This window comes from Schistocerca cancellata, chromosome 11 (assembly GCF_023864275.1).
Source record: "Schistocerca cancellata isolate TAMUIC-IGC-003103 chromosome 11, iqSchCanc2.1, whole genome shotgun sequence".
NCBI classification, from domain to species: domain Eukaryota; kingdom Metazoa; phylum Arthropoda; class Insecta; order Orthoptera; family Acrididae; genus Schistocerca; species Schistocerca cancellata.
Window position 1 is genome coordinate 122077601 of NC_064636.1, and position 17801 is coordinate 122095401.

Sequence of the window (17801 nt, forward strand, 5' to 3'; positions counted from 1 at the left end):
AATTTTTAACAAAATCACCCTTTTCTGGAATGTTTTGAAGATATATTTTGTTATGTTTTATTCGGAATGTTTTATAACAAGCGCCACTGTTGCCTTGTCATTTATTTATTTTAGGACAAAAAGGAACTTTTCAATGCAAGTAGCTGATGTATATTCTAGTTTCTACTTTCAAGACTTCGGGGGCCACCTAGTAACTCTATGATTAAGCAAAAATTTTACATACACAGTTTTGATTCGTCAGGATCAGTGGGCATGACCACTAAGATTTTTTCTTTCCGAAAATTAATTATAGTTAAGGCCACTATCTTACATAGCTAGCCTTAGTGTAGCAATCTCAAGGCAGGTTCTGACACTGAGCAGATGCTACACTGCATTCTCTGCTGCAACAGTAGTCACATCATACACAGTACAAATAGTGTCAAAAGAACCAATTATTGCATTACCAGTCATTACAAAAACTCTGATGTTTTACAGAAATGAATATTTAAGGTTATCTGAATTGCGTTTATCACATTTATATAATGCATCAATACATTGTATAAGAAAATCCAAAGAGAAGACAGCATCTATGGTACGTACAAACAATTACCGGAAGCCACAAGCCAAGTTTGTTCATGTTGAGTAAACTAGGTTGAAATGTAATGGTTATATACTATTCACAAATAATGATGCTGACTAACAAGGATGAAACAACTAATTATTGTTCTGAATATAAGAATGGTCTCACAATATGCAGTCATAAATATATCACAATTATTGAAAATATCAAAAATTATCCCTAATAAAACTAACTTTGTACATAGCTAATTGTGATGAGTCTCACAGCAATAGACCAGGATTGCAATTAATTAAAGTAAAAGTCCAACAGTGTTGGAGCTCTATCAGTTAATGATGGTTTTGATCTCACATGACACTGAATGTATTGTTAAACATTACACATTATAGAAGAAACATCAGAACCACATGATGAAAGAAACACTGGAAATACATGGAAATAATTTTAGCCTATAACACATATGTGTAACAATAGTTCTAAATGCAGTGCTTTCTCAGAAAACTGGTATCATATTTAAATTGTATAAATATATGTAGACAACAACTCGATTTGATAAAGTATCCAATCAGAATAGTCTGCCATATATGCAGAAAATATGGATCTGCATTATATATAGCCCATTTCTCAAATTTCAAATGCTATTCTTATTGTTTCAACGAATGCTCAAGAATACATGATACTCCCCAAATCACAAAACTGTTTTACTTGTAAACAGTCTGTTAAAGAACTGCAGTTAGAAAGACTGGAAAACTTGGTTTCATGTCTTATATAAAACTGACAACGAATGTAGAAATTAACAACCACCAGACTACACTGAATATACATACATGCAATACTCTAGATGCCTACTTTCAGCAAAAAGTATTTACACAGTTCTCTTATTGGTGACTCAAACAGGATCTCTTTTCAAATGGCAGCCTACATTTCTACATATGATATACGTTTATCTACATAAATATTCTCCACCACATCCCAGTCCATAGCTACTGAAAAACTACAACTACACATATTGCACAATGGTCTCATCTCTGCTCGTCCTTCCACCATGCAGAATATCATTTCTGAACAAAATACTAGCCTCAATAATGGTTTTACTATGAACACTAAAATTATTTAGTATATCTAACATACCAATTGATCTATTTGCCTAATGTTCGCTAAATAAGTTGTCACTGCAGCTAATAACCTCAGATCCACAGCTCTTTTCCAACATGTATTATGTTTTGACTATTGTGACGATTCAAGCATGCAAACAACAGACTAATTGTTTTGTCTAGTGTGTGAGCTACTACAAATTTTTCCAACTTCTCAATGACAACCAATGTGAATTAATTCGTTTCTTAAAACTACCAGACTCAGTTTACGATTTCCCACAGACATCACTTTTATGTGATCTTACACCAGTATGAATTGTTGTGTGGCGTTTGAGATTACTAGAGTCAGTGAAGGATTTCCCACAGATATCACATTTATGTGGCCTTTCACCAGTATGAATTATCGAGTGAACATTGAGACTACGGAGATAAGTAAATGATTTCCCACAAATCTGACATTTATGTGATCTCTCACCAGTGTGAATTATTGCGTGATATTTTAGTTTACTAGGAGAAATAAAGGATTTCCCACAAATATGACATTTATGTGATCCCTCACCAGTGTGAGTTATTGCGTGATATTTTAGTTGACTAGGATAAGCAAAGCATTTACCACAGACACCACATTTATGTGACCTTTCACCTGCATGAAGAATTGCATGACGTTTTAGCATACCAGGATGAGCATAGCATTTCCCACAGACACCACATTTATGTGACCTTTCACTACTATGAATTGTTGCATGGTATTTAAGACTATCAGAAGTAGTAAACGATTTCCCACAGACACCACACATATGTGGACTTTCACCAGTATGAATTATCAGGTGATTTTTGAGTTTACGACGACGAATAAAGGATTTCCCACAAACGTCACATTTATGTGTCCTCGCACTAGTGTGAATTATAATATGACGTTTGAGACCTTGACCTTGAGTGAAAGATTTCCCACAGACATCACATTTATGTGACCTCTGACCAGTATGAATGAGTGCATGGTTTTTGAGAATGCTAGAATAAGTAAAGCATTTCCCACAGACAAAACATTTATGTGAACTTTCACCAGTGTGAATTATTTCATGACTTTTGAGACCACTACGATGACTAAAGGATTTCCCACAGCTATCACATTTATGTGACTTTTCACCAGTATGAATGAGCGCATGATTCTTGAGCCTGCTAGAATAAGTGAAGAATTTCCCACAGACATCACATTTATGTCGCTTTTCACCAAGGTGAATCAATGATTGCTTTTGGACACTATCAGCCACAGTAAACGATTTCCCATACTTGTGTGACCACTCACCAGTTAGCTGACACTTCTTGAGAATAGAAGAACCACTGAAGCCTTTCCCACAAAAATAACTTTTGTATACACTCTCAGCCTGTCCTTTGAGATGAGCAATCTCAGCAGAAAATTTCCCACAGGTGTGTGGTCTACATTTCTCTTGATGTTTCACTGTCTGTGTAGCGGCATGATTCCTGAGACTGTCATGAGAGATAAATACTTCACCACAACATGTGCAGATATGCTCAGGTGGTTTTACACCATCAATGTGAATGAAAACGTGCATTATGAGACAGTATTTTGATGAAAATGTCTGCTTGCATGAACTACAGGAGAAATCATTTTTCTCTGAGTTGTAATTATGTCTAGTGCACAATGTGCTTTCCTTATGAGAGAAAAACACTTGTCTTGGCGTTATACTTCCTATGAAATCTGCTGAATTCTCTGGAGTGATGTCAAGTTCACCACCAGTTGCTCCTTGCAGGTATGTTTCTTCAAATGCAATTGTATCTGGTTTGCCAGTGATTTTAATCAACCTGAAGCATTAACAGAATGGCAGTTAATACCTGACTTATTGAATACAGAAAAACAATTTCACTACTAGTAAAATTATTAATTAAAATGTATAAAGAATTAATAGTATGTACAAGATGAAATGCATACTCATTCACCACGTCTCAGTTTAGTCATCTTTTGCAAGTGACATTACACACTTATTTGCAAGGTTATATACTACAAAACTGCATTTCCACTGATGATGTGATAATAATAGATCAATCATTTATGGAGCCAATATCAATTTTCTCAGTTAAAACTTGTTCTTCAAAAGAATTGGTTATGCAAAAATTCGATTTACTTAATCCCCCTTAAATTTCTTTACGTGTCAAAAAATCGTTGACTAAAAACGGAGAATCCACTTTAGAGATAAAGATTCCTGGAAGATACAAATATAGTCACACTAACAGAACATGGCTGCATGACATTCAATGAATAAATTCAGTTTGTATGCTGCATAGTTATTACTGTCAGCAAGCTCACAACAACATATTATGTACAGCTTTATAGCATCAAGTACATGAGTGGAATACATGCAATTTCATGAATGTAAAAATGTTCTACAACACGAAGATAAGTAGCCACACTTGATTATCAGTCACTGACATGCTACAATTTGTAACTGTCGGTCTGCAACGTTCTAGGTGTGAATTTCTGTTTGTGTTGTAAATTGATGCTTTGGTTGTGCCTTGTTTCTGTTGGTCATAACAATCAAGAAAGGGTGAATTGGGATATTCAGAAGGAAGGATTTCTTGCATTTACGAGTGGTAAACTATTGAAGAAGTTGTCTTTTGAATCTAACATAACTCTCGAGTCTGTAACAATGACTGCAGGAGGGAACAGGCAATTACACGCTTGTGAGTATTCTCGTGGAAACATCTCATAAGTTGAATTTGTTTGAAAATAAGACTGAAGTATGCCATAACCAAGTTGAACAAATTAGTGCAAATCCTGCAGGAAATTCAAAATATTGCCACTGCAATGATACAACTCAGGCAGCACCGATATGAGATCATTTATCAAACCTATAAGAAGCAGCTTATGTCCATTCTGGTCCATCTCATGCACTGAGCCATTAGGATTATCAAAGTCTGCCAATGGATAATTGAGAAGGTTCTGTCTCCCAAAGCCTGTGATTGAGACCATGACCACACAGAGGTAACATGGGGTGAAATGATAAAGAAGCAGAGCGCTCCATGGAAATAAGGTGTGGACAGGGTTTCTTGGTTCTGTAACACATGTTCACACACACATATGATCACCTCATGGTTGACTGCACTGGCTCCAATGGTTAGAGACTTGACTCTACAACACCCAGTCAGTAGCTGAAACTGAGTGAGAAGTGTAGTAATCTCTGCATACTTTTTTAAGATGTATACATGCAGTACACCTGCCTATATAACAACAAAAATATTTATTTACAAAGGTTTACCCTAAATTATATTCCCACCTTAGTCATAATATACTAACACACAAACATACTACAAAAAACATTGGTTTAATTTGTTGATACATTAACATAACATAGCTGGATAACATCCTCATCATGATGAGGAGAAATCATTACAGTATACTAAAGGTGAGTACCAACAGATGTCATGCCCTGCTATAGTAACTAGTGAGTAGGTGGAAAATAAGCAAATAGCAAACAGATAAAAAGATCAAAGTGCAAACAAAAGGTACAGGGAACATAGTTGGAGAACTTTTTTTTTTTGTGGTTTTATGGCGCACAACTTCAATGGTCATTAGCGCCCTGACGACGTTAAGCATGCACCGTGAGGCACAAGTTTAAAACAACAACTAAAAGGGAAAACACGATAAAAGACAGACTGGCAGGCATAGGATTAAAAAACAGCACCATCAAATGTCCTTAGTGAGGTTTGTCAAATTGATAAAACGAAGAACACGAGCAGCTGCTCGTGGGTCATCCGCTAAAACGGCATCTAAAGTACATGGCAGGTTAAGATCGAGACGCAGTGCGTTAAAATCCGGACAGGACATTAAAATGTGGCGGACCATCAGCAATTGCCCACATGGGCAGAACGGCGCCGGCGCAGCCGTCAGCAGATGGCGATGGCTGAACCGGCAGTGTCCAATTCTTAACCGGGCCAAAACTACCTCCTCCCACCGAGAAGGGCGTGAGGAGGACGTCCAAGCCACAGGAAGAGGTTTCAAGGCCCGAAGCTTGTTGGCTGTAAGGGCAGCCCAATCGGCATGCCACAGCGATAAAATGCACCGACAAATAACCCTGCTAAAATCTGACGAAGGGACACAACAAGAAGCTGTCCGAGGCTGGAGAACCGCAGCCTTGGCCGCGGCATCTGCAGCTTCGTTCCCAGGGATACCGGCATGGCCAGGGACCCACATAAAGCTAACCGGAGAATCGACGTCCACCAGCTGCCGAAGAGAGCGTTGGATCCGGTGCACGAAAGGGTGAACCGGATACAGATCACTGAGGCTCTGGATGGCGCTCAGGGAATCGGAGCAGATGACATAAGCAGAATGTCGGTGGCGGCAGATGTAAAGAACAGCCTGGTAGAGGGCAAAGAGCTCAGCTGTGAAGATCGAACAATGGCCATGGAGCCGGTATTTGAAACTTTGTGCCCCGACAAAAAAAGAACACCCGACCCCGTCATTGGTCTTAGAGCCAACTCTATAAATGAAAGTCATATTGATGAACTTCGAACGAAGTTCCACAAAACGGGAGTGGTAGACTGAACCGGGGGTAACCTCTTTTGGGAGTGAGCTGAGGTCAAGGTGAACGCGGACCTGAGCCTGGAGCCAAGGTGGCGTGTGGCCCACTCGAAAGGTTGCAGGGAGTGAAAAATTAAGGTGTTGAAGGAGGCGACGAAAGCGAACTCCAGGGGGTAGCAGGGCAGAGACATACAACCCGTATTGATGGTGGAGAGAGTCGTCAAAAAAGGAACGATAAGACGGATGGTCGGGCATTGACAGTAGCCGAAAGGCATACCGACAAAGCAGTATATCGCGCCGGTAGGTGAGTGGCAATTTGCCAGCGTCAGCATGAAGACTCTCTACGGGACTAGTATAAAATTCTCCGATCGCAAGTCGTAAACCCCAATGTTGTATGGAGCTGAGGCAGTGTAAGATGGATGGCTGTGCAGAGGAGTATACGAAGCTCCCATAATCCAGCTTGGAGCGGACGATCGACCGATATAGACGAAGTAGGACGGTTCGATCCGCTCCCCACGACATACCACTGAGAACACGGAGGACATTTAAAGAACGGGTACAACGGGCGGCCAAATATGACACATGTGGAGACCAGCTAAGTTTCCTGTCAAATGTAAGGCCTAAAAATTTGGTTGTCTCCGTGATTGGGAGAGCAACGGGACCGAGTCGTAAGGACGGTGGGAGAAACTCTTTGTAGCGCCAGAAGTTAATACAGACCGTCTTCTTGGCAGAAAAACAGAAGCCATTGGCGACACTCCAGGAGTAAAGACGGTCAAGAGAACGCTGAAGACAGCGCTCCAGGACACGTGTACACTGCGTGCTGCAATAGATGGTAAAATCGTCCACGAAAAGGGAGCCTGATACATCAGCTGGGAGGCAATCCATTATTGGATTGATCGCGATGGCGAAGAGAGCGACGCTCAAAACTGAGCCCTGTGGCACCCCATTCTCCTGGCAAAAGGTGTCTGACAGGACAGAACCCACACGTACCCTGAACTGTCGATCCATTAAAAAGGAACGAATAAAAAGAGGGAGGCGACCACGAAGGCCCCATGTATACATGGTGCGGAGAATGCCCGCCCTCCAACAGGTGTCGTAAGCCTTTTCCAAATCAAAGAACACAGCCGCGGTCGGGCGCTTCCGCAAGAAGTTATTCATAATGAAAGTCGACAAGGTAACCAGATGGTCAACAGCAGAGCGGCGCCTACGAAATCCACATTGTACATTGGTAAGTAGGCGTCGAGACTCGAGCAGCCAAACCAATCGAGAGTTCGAGACTCGAGCAGCCAAACCAATCGAGAGTTAACCATTCGCTCCATCACTTTACAGACACAGCTGGTAAGCGAGATAGGTCGATAACTGGAAGGCAAGTGCTTGTCCTTCCCCGGCTTAGGAATCGGGACAACAATAGACTCGCGCCAGCATGCGGGAACATGTCCCTCAATCCAGATGCGATTGTATGTACGAAGATGAAAACCTTTACCCGCAGGAAAAAGGTTCTTCAGCATCTGAATATGAATAGAATCAGGCCCTGGAGCGGAGGACCGTGATCGGCCAAGTGCGGTTTCGAGTTCCCACATGGTGAATGGGGCATTATAACTTTCACAATTCGAGGAGCGGAAGTCAGGTGGCCTAGCCTCCTCTGCCTGTTTGCGGGGGAGGAAGGCAGGGTGGTAATGAGCGGAGCTCGAAACCTCTGCGAAAAAGCGGCTGAAGGCATTGGAGACATCCTCAGGGGCCACAAGGACGTCATTTGCAACCGTCAAGCCAGAAACTGGTGAGTGGACCTTAGTGCCAGATAGCCGGCGCAGGCTACCCCAGACAACAGAAGAAGGAGTAAAAGTGTTGAAGGTGCTTGTGAAAGCAGCCCAGCTGGCTTTCTTGCTTTCTTTAATAATACGACGACACTGAGCACGTAATCGTTTATAATTGATACAATTCGCCACTGTAGGGTGGCGTTTAAAGGTGCGTAAAGCACATTGACGAGCACGTAAAGCGTCTCTACATGCTGTGGTCCACCAGGGGACCGGTACGCGACGTAGAGAAGAAGTAGGGTGAGGGATGGAATATTCAGCAGCAGCGAGAATGACTTCCGTGAGGTGTGCGACCTGACGATCGCAGCTTGTGAAGGTTTGATCCTGAAAGGTCGCCCTGGAAGAGAAGAGCCCCCAGTCTGCCTTGGAGATGGTCCAACTAGAGGAGCACGGAGAGGGCGTATGCTGCAGGAGATGGATAACACACGGGAAGTGGTCGCTCGAATATGTATCAGAAAGGGCATACCACTCAAACTGGCGTGCAAGTTGGGGAGTACATATAGAGAGGTCTAAATCGGAATAGGTGTGAGATGTGTCCGAAAGAAAAGTAGGGGCGCCAGTATTGAGGCAGACAAGATTGAGCTGGTTGAAAAGGTCTGCTAACAAGGAGCCCCTCGGGCAGGATGCTGGAGAGCCCCAAAGGGGATGGTGGGCATTGAAATCTCCAGTTAACAAAAATGGTGCAGGTAGCTGAGCAATAAGTTGCATCATGTCTGCCCTGGTAACGGCAGATGATGATGGAGTGTAAACGGTACAAATGGAAAACGTAAAAGTGGGGAGAGTAATGCGGATGGCAACTGCCTACAGGCCGGTGTGCAACGTGATGGGATCGTAGTAAATATCATCCCGGACCAGCAACATAACCCCTCCATGAGCTGGGATACCTACCACAGGGGGTAGGTCAAAACGCACAGAGGTGTAGTGTGCCAAGGCAATTTGATCGCATGGGCGTAGCTTCATTTCCTGGAGAGCTACGACGAGCGGATGGTGCAAGCGGAGCAGCAACGTCAAGTCCTCTCGGTTGGAGCGAATGCTGCGAATATTCCAGTGAATAAGTGCCATCGTAAGAAAAGGAAGATGAAAGAAGGGGTCACCTCGAAGGCCGCTGAGGGCCTGGCTTCGAGCGAGCACTGCCGCCGCTATCAGTAGGCGCACAGACATCGTCCATTGGGTCTATAGGTTCATCGGCCATCTTGGGAGGATGGCCGGGAGGGGGAGCTTCCTCCACCGGTGAACGGCCAGATGTTCGGCTACCAGTGGTGCGGCCAGGCGAAACGGATGACGGCCTGGGGCGGCAACCGCTGGGTGGCGCAGGAGAAGAAATGCGCCGTGGCGGAGAAGGAGAACTGTGCTTCCTATGAGCCTTCTTGGAAGGACGTTTGGTGGAAGTACCGGTCGAAGACTGGGAGGTCGAGGTACGTAGGAAGTCTGCACGGGATGGTTCCTTCTTGAAGGCCCGTGCATCGGACTTCTGGGTCTTCGTCTTAGCAGAAGCTGATGAAGGGGCTGGTGTCTGTGGGGTGATGGGATGAAGAGGAGACGTCGACCGCGCGATCTTAGCACTGGCCGAACGGACGACCATGGTGCTGAAGGTCAGATCGCATGTCTGGGTTGCCACCTCCCGGGTAGTCCGAGGAGAGGCGAGGACAGTACTGTATTTCCCCGCTGGGAGCAGCGTGGGCTTCCTACTAGCCAATAGCTTGCGAGCAGCTGAGGTGGACACTTTCTCTTTGACCCGAATTTCTTGGATACAGCGTTCTTCCTTATAGACAGGACAGTCGCGGGAGGATGCGGCATGGTCACCCTGACAGTTCACACAATGAGGAGACGGAGGTGGACAGTCACCCTCATGGGCATCCCTGCCACAAGTGACACATTTAGCCGCATTGGAACAAGACTGTCGAGTGTGATTGAAACGCTGACACTGGTAGCAGCGCGTAGGTGTTGGGACATAGGGGCGAACAGAAATAACCTCGTAGCCCGCCTTGATGCGCGATGGCAGCTTAACACTATCAAAGGTCAAGAAAAGTGTCCGGGTCGGTACAAGGTCATTGTTGACCTTTTTGATGACGCTATGGACAGCCGTCACGCCCTGCTCAGCGAGGAAAGATTGAATCTCCTCGTCAGTCAATCCGTCGAGGGAGCCAGTATAGACTACACCACGAGACGAATTCAAAGTTCGGTGGGCCTCCACCCGGACAGGGAACGTGTACAGGAGTGTGGCCCGAAGCAGTTTTTGTGCCTGAAAGGCGCTCTCAGTTTCTAGTAATAAGGTACCGTTACGCAACCTGGTACAAGATTTCACAGATCCGGCTATGGCATCTACGCCCTTCTGGATAACGAAAGGGTTGACAGAGGAAAAATCCTTTCCGTCCCCAGATCGAGAAACGACGAGGAACTGTGGGGCAGGCGGTAGTACTTTTGTCACTGGTGGCTGGTCACGTTTCCGTTTTTGGGCAGAAGTCGAGAGAGATGGAGTAAAATCCATTGCGGAGGAATCCCCCATGATTGCCAGCGTCTCCGATGGCGCGCTCCTTCCTTGTGGGGACCCTCTCAGAGGGCACTCCCGCCTTAGGTGAATGTTTACACCTCAGGTCACACCTCCCGAGAAACAGACGGAGGGACCAATCGGCATGGTCAGAAGGTATCAGCTCAGGCAATCACCCCTCCCCGGGCCTGGCCTTTACCAGGGGGTACGCGCGCGCCTTACATGTCTACCCAGGGTGGGGAATTACGCGTTACCCCGTCACCGGCTACGCGTGCGAATGCGTGGGTCGGCCTTCAGGCACGCACAGGGAGGAAGGAAGAAGAGGAAAAAAAAGAGAGAGAGGGAGAAAGAGGACAGACTGTCTCAAACGCCGAGGCGGAGACCAGAGAAGGCAAGGAGAAGAAGGCAATGAGAAGGCAAGGAGAAGAAGGCAAGGAGAAGAAGGCAATGAGAAGGCAAGGATAAGAAGTCAAGGGAAAGAGTAAGGAAGACAGTGAGGTGGAGAAGAACAAAGAAAGGAACCAACCAAAGGAAGGACGAAACGAGAAGTGAAAAACCAAAAAGACCACAATTATAGGTCGTGGAACCGTCCGTCTCCGGACGCAGGTGCTAACTACCCCCGTGAGGGGGATGGACTCCTTTTAGTCGCCTCTTACGACAGGCAGGAATACCTCGGGCCTATTCTAATCCCTGGACCCACAGGAGGGAGTTGGAGAAGATGGTGCACATCATACCTGAACAGCAAGAATTTTCTGAACCGAAATTAACAAAGTTAGAAATTGTCTCATACAAAGAGGATGGCGGAATCAACAGGCACACAAAGTTATTACTGTAGAGCAGCAGCTGGTGCCCATTACATGAAGTCATGTTCTGGGGCGTAAGGATGTCAATCGCACACAAAACTATATAAGCACAATATGCACTGATATTAAGCTACTAACATTAAACTACTAACATTAATGTGAAAGTATTTTTCAAGGAATTGGATAATTATTTCGAAGTAGAAAGGAAATTGTGTAGTTACACAAAGTATTGGTGGTAAGCAATAATGCTACAGCAACTCTGGGACAAACTTGGCCTCTGTCCTTTGGCTTGCCCACATGTCTGGGGCAATAACTTCATCAATGACATTTGACACTACTGTAAAACGTAAATCTGCACCCTCCGCCTCTCCCCTTTAGGCAGTCATGGCACAGTATTTTAGTGTGCGTTGAAGTTAGGCAGCCAGCCATAATGTATCACCAGAGCAGCAGTCTTGAGCCTGCTCAAAAGTATCCATACAATCTGAAATTTTTGTGGGTGTAGATATTACACACACACACACACACACACACACACACACACACACACACACATACACACACACGCACATGCGCGCGCGCACACAAACACACACACACAAAGTTGTTGCCTATCATAATATGAAAGTAGTACAGATCCTGATTGTGGGTGGAAATTCGTAGTTTTCATAAAATTAAAATTGTATTGTTTCTTAGAATAGGTAAGATTTCAAGCATAAAACGTGTGTGGCACTACTGTTGAAATTTAATTGGTCCTCAAGATTTAAAAAATACATATGGATTCCATATTGGCATTCTGATAAAACTTATAAGTTATCCAGCCCTTGTTGTTCATCAAAGTTCAATCTTTGTACCACACTTTACAAGGCACACCAACCCCACAAATTAAATATTATCACATCTAAATGGTCTAAAATTGCCAGCAGCTATGGTGAGGTGGATATACCATTTCCTATCAGACCACCAAAGTTAATCACCATCAGGCATGTCCAGTACTTGTATGGATGATTGTACCAGTACACTGTGTACAAGTGACAATTATTCCTTTGATTTTACGGCACAGAGGACAGGAAGGGTGGTGGTGTAAAGTCCCGAATCAAGAGACTTTGCACCACTGTCTTGGATTAAACGCCAAACTTCTCAGCATTATCTTATGAAGTGAGGGCATTTGACAGTTTTGATAGTGAGCTGTCTTTTAGATGCAGATGTTAAGTTTGGCAGCCTGCTTGATGGCATTTGAGAGGAATAGTCTATGTGGTAGCACCAGGTCTCAATCTCTAACTTTGCTCATCACTGTATCATACAACACGAACATGACACTACCCTACACACACCCATTAGAGTCTCCTCCACTTAACAGATAAACTTCCACACACAGACCATGTAGTTCACCACGGAAAGCGGCCTATAGACATGAAGGAATTTGGCCGCTGAACCTGCCCTTTGTGCCTCTCAGCCATTCATGCCATACAAATTTATTTATTAAAATGCACATGGTTAGTTTATTGCCACTATTGTTATGAATTACAAAAATATATAAAAATAATTTCTGTGCATTGCAAAACATGCATAGGTTCTCTTGCTGATATATCTTAAGGCTTAAGGTGGAGTTGTGCTCTTACCAAAGTAAATAATGTTATTCCTATAACTAATTGCATCAAAAATTCGTCTCTAAAACTGTTATCATTGTCCATCAAACTTCTTAGTGACCCCATGCTAGGGTATTAATTTCATCTTGAAGCTGTCACCTTCTGCTGTCACACTATGGAAACTACAAGACAATTTGATGAAACAGCATACTGAGCAGTAGTAATATGCATTTGTATAGGCAAACAATAAGGGTTTCTCTGTTGTCAAATTCACACAAATGGTACAGTGATTCCATGCTAGGTCACTAATCATTTTCCAGTGTAACTCCTTTCCAATGTAAAGACTTTAGATACTATTGGATGATGTATTGATGGTCAGCTGACATGGTCACTGTGATTATCCAGCACATGGATTTATCTCAACTCAGTGTCAAATGACATACTTGGAAATTGTGCCTACATCCATGGACAGACATCAGCAAACTAATCATGACATCAAGCAAGTAAGTTACAACTTCTACCAAGACACAACCTGTTATAAGAAGCAAAAGCCATTAGTAAGGAAGATGAGACTTATTGATAGTATTCTATCCCCAGAAGGTGACAGTGTGTGAAGGTGACAGTGTGTATATGAAGTGGGTTTGTCCGAACACTGTAACAAATGTTCTCATTATCCCACACACTATTGGTCAGTTTCACCACAGTGTCGAGGGTAACATGTTACATTTTAGGGTAGATTGTTACATTTTTGGGGCAATTTGTTACATTTGTGGGATAAATGCTCCGTATATAGACACTGCAGCTTCTGGTGATAGAATATTATCGATAAGTCTGAAGTCCCTGATAAATTGCTTTTGTATGTGGGAACAAATGGCTAGCTGAAGACAATTCTCAACTTCCTTAATTGCCATCTTGATTACATTTGAAAATGTTAGTGAATAAACAATGACACCTTCTCTAAGCATGTCACATTTCATTTCATAAAGTCCAGGTAAATACACATGTGGGGTAATGGCCATCACTTTGTCAACTGAAATTCGTTGCGCCAACCAATAGTGCCTAAATTGGTTACACTGAAGATCAGTCATCCTGGAGAATGATTACTCTGGAAAAGAGATGAAACTGGAAAGATGGTTACACTGGACAGATGGTTACCCTGAAAAACAGTTAACAATGGAAAAATAGCACTCTAAAGGCATGTGCATTAAGTAAGTGGATTTGCTGAGGAAGTAGAGATTTTTACACTCTCAGCACAAAACAGAATGTGCTAATATTGTCTAGCAAGAGTTAATAGAAATTTGAGCATACATAAGAAAATCGATGCATAAAGCTAACAACTTCCACCATCACACATTCGTGAAAGATCTTTTCGACAAACTGAGAAAATTCTGGTTATATATACGCTCACAAAGAAGATGAAGGTTTTTATTCAGTCACTTGTCGACCAGTCTAGGTGGCAACAGAAGATAGCAAAAGAAAGCTAAAGTTTTAATTTCATTGTAAGAAATCGTTCATGTAGGCGGATCATACAAACATCTCATCATTAGATTGTGACACAGACGATAATATGGAGGACATAGAACTAAACATCCCTGGTGTGATAGGTCACTGCAAGGGTTGAGAACAAATAAGTCACCAAGTCCACATGGAACACAAATTCGGTTTTACAGACAGTACTCTACAGTATTGGGCCCCCACTTAGCTTTCACTGACTGAGAGTTTCCCATCAGTGAAAAGTCCCAATCGACTGGAAAAAAGTGCAGGTACCTCATGCACAAATAAATAAAAAAGAATGGGTCTACATAATCATGGAGCAATATCCCTAACATTGGTCTACTGAAGAATTGTAGAGCAAATTCTGGGTCCAGATATAACAAATTCCTTTGAGACTGAAACTCTGTCCACTAATCTGCTGGGATTTAGAAGGCATCACATGTTACTTTGGGTCTACTCTTTTTTTGCACACTATCCTGTGAACCATGGACAAAGAGCAATGGGTACATTCCTTACCCTTAGCTTTGACATGGTGCCTCATCTCAGACTGTTAATAAAGGTCACGAAATACAGAACAGATTTATAGACTTGGAGAAGTTACAACATTAATTAAGTAATTACATGTACATTATCCTGGTAGAGATAATTTATCAGAAGAGTTAGGTTCGGGTTTGGTTGTTTGAAGGAGGAAACCAGACAGTGACGCCATTTGTCTCATTGGATTAGGGAAGGACGGGGAAGGGCCATGCTCTTTCAAAAGAACCATTCCAACATTTACCTGGAGCGATTTAGGGAAATCATGGAAAACCTAAATCAGGATGGCCGGGCACGGGATTGAAATGTCGTCCTCCCTAATGTGAGTTCAGTGTGAAGAACCCAGCTTTTTCTGAATTTAGAAAGAGGAAAGTTAATGCAGAGAGTACAGAAAACAATTATGTGGAGTTTGAGTACAGTGTTAATAACATGGTGCTGAGACAAATATGTCAATTAAATATCAAGCCATAACTTTGCAAAATGGTGTGACACAGTAAGTAGTAGAAAGATGAATGGTAGACTTCAGTTTACTCGGAGAAGTTTGAGAAAGTGTAGTTCATGAATAAAGGAAATGGCACACAGAACAGTAGTATGATCCATACTTGATTACTGCTCGAGCATTTGCGATCCACACCAGCTCAGATTAAAGGAAGATTTCGAAGAGTTCAGAGGTGGGCTGCTAAGTTTGTTACCAATAGGTAAGAACAACACGCAACTACACACAGGAAAAAAAGTTTTGAATCATCCCGGTTCCCAGAACTCCTGAAGATAGACGTTGACAGAGGATATTGTATCACAGAAACAGGGCTACAGATGTAGCTAAACACACGCAAAGATGTAAACAACCATGCATGAGCAGCACCTATTAGATGGACGGGTCTGACAGCTGATCAGTTCCAGTCATTTCACCAGGAAGGAGGTACAAGGCTCATGTTGTCTGTAGTTCAACCATGCCTAGATGGTCAATATCACAGTTCGATCGTCTCTGCATTGCTACTTTGTACTAGGAAGGTCTCTCAATAAGGGAAGTGTCCAGACATCTCAGAGTGAACCAAAGCGATGTTGTTCAGACATGGATGGAGGAGATACAGGAACTGTCAATGACATGCCTTGCTCAGGCTGCCCAAGGGCTACTACTGCAGTACTTATTTAATCGTATGGCTAGCGCCCCCCGTAGGGCAGGCCATTCGCCAGGTGCCGGTCTTTCAATTTGACGCCACTTCGGCGACCTGCAGTCGATGAGGATGATAGGAGGGTGATGAGGACAGCACAACACCCAGTCCCTGGGCGGAGAAAATTACCCAACCCAGCCAGGTATTGAACCTGAGCCCAGAGGACTGAGAATCCGTCACGCTGACCATTCAGATACTGGGGGCAGATAGTACTGCAGTGGATGATCGCTCCTTACAGAATATAGCTCGGAGGAACCAGGACAGCAACGTCACCATGTTCAATAATGTTTTCGTGCAGCCACAAGACATTGTGTTATGACTCAAACTGTGCACAATAGACTACATGATGTGCAACTTCACTCCCGACATACATGTCGAGGTCCATCTTTGCAACCACAACACCATGCAGAGTGGTACAGATGGACCCAACAACATGCCGAATGGACTGCTCAGGATCGGCATCACGTTATCTTCACTGATGAGTGACGCATATGCCTTCAACCAGTCAATCGTCGGAGACATGTTTAGAGGCAACCAACTCATGCTGAACGCCTTAGACACACTGTCCAGCGAGTGCAGCAAGGTAGATGTTCCTTGCTGTTTTCGGGTGGCATTATGTGAGTCCAACTTACGCCACTGGTGGTCACAGAAGGCGCCAAAACAGCTGTACGACATGTGAATGACATCCTCTGACTGATAGTGCAATCATATTGGCAGCATACTGGCGAGGCATTCGTCTTCATGGACGACAATTCGCGCCCCCATCGTGCACATCATGCAAATGAGCTCCTTCAGGATAATAACATCACTCGACTAGAGTGGCCAGCATCTTCTCCAGACATGAACCCTATCTAACATGTCTTAGATAGACTGAAAAGGGCTGTTTATGGACAATGTGACCCACCAATCACTCTGAGGGATCTACGCCAAATCGCCATTGAGGAGTGGGACAATCTGGACCAACAGTGCCTTGATGAACTTATGGATAGTATGCCACGACGAATACAGGCATGCATCAATGCAAGAGAACAAGCTACTGGGTGCTACAGGTACTGGCGTGTACAGTAATTTGGACCATCACCTCTGAAGGTTTCGCTGTATGGTGATACAACATACAATGTGTGGTTTTCCCCTAACGATTTTCGAAATGTAACGTTTCATATGTTAAGCTCTAACTACCATTTCATGTTTGAAGTCTGTTAATTCCTGTCATGGAATCAACTGAGCGCAAATGACAGCTCCACCAATGCACAGCCTTTTGATACCTTCTTTACATGATACTACTACCATCTCTGTACGTGCATATTGCTATCCGATGACTTTTGTCGCCTCAGAGTATAGTTAATAAAGCAGTATAGGACCACTGTAAAGTTAGGCTAAACTTGAGATCCATTTTAGAAACAAGTTTTTTGAGAATATGGACGTAGGAGTAACATTGTTTTCTGATAATTATTGCCCACAAGTGCTATTTAAGTCATAATTTAGATCAGCAGTAGCGCCCATGCGTGTTTTGCAATGCTATAGGGACACTTTTTATGCATTTTAATAAATTTAATGTGTGGTGCAAAGTTCAACTAACCTATAATTTATTTTAATAGTTCCAATAAATGACCCATACAAATTTTAATACATACACTGAAGCGTATTCAAATACAGAATGTGTAGACAGGCAGAAAACAATGCCGCACTCAGCAGTGCCTATACAAAACAACAAGTGTCTGGC

The 17801-nt window shown here is 43.3% G+C and overlaps 1 protein-coding gene across 3 annotated transcripts in view; it reads right to left on the bottom strand.

Moving 5' to 3' along the window:
* Positions 1-1572: 1572 nt before the first annotated feature.
* LOC126108790 (zinc finger protein 708-like) overlaps positions 1573-17801 on the bottom strand; it is a 143316-nt gene continuing 127087 nt past the window's right edge. For all 3 annotated transcript variants that reach the window (XM_049914143.1, XM_049914142.1, XM_049914144.1), the window contains one exon: positions 1573-3474. In XM_049914143.1, the coding sequence (XP_049770100.1) occupies positions 1917-3474 (1558 nt within the window). In that variant the 3' untranslated portion in view covers positions 1573-1916. The remainder of the gene's footprint in view (positions 3475-17801) is intronic.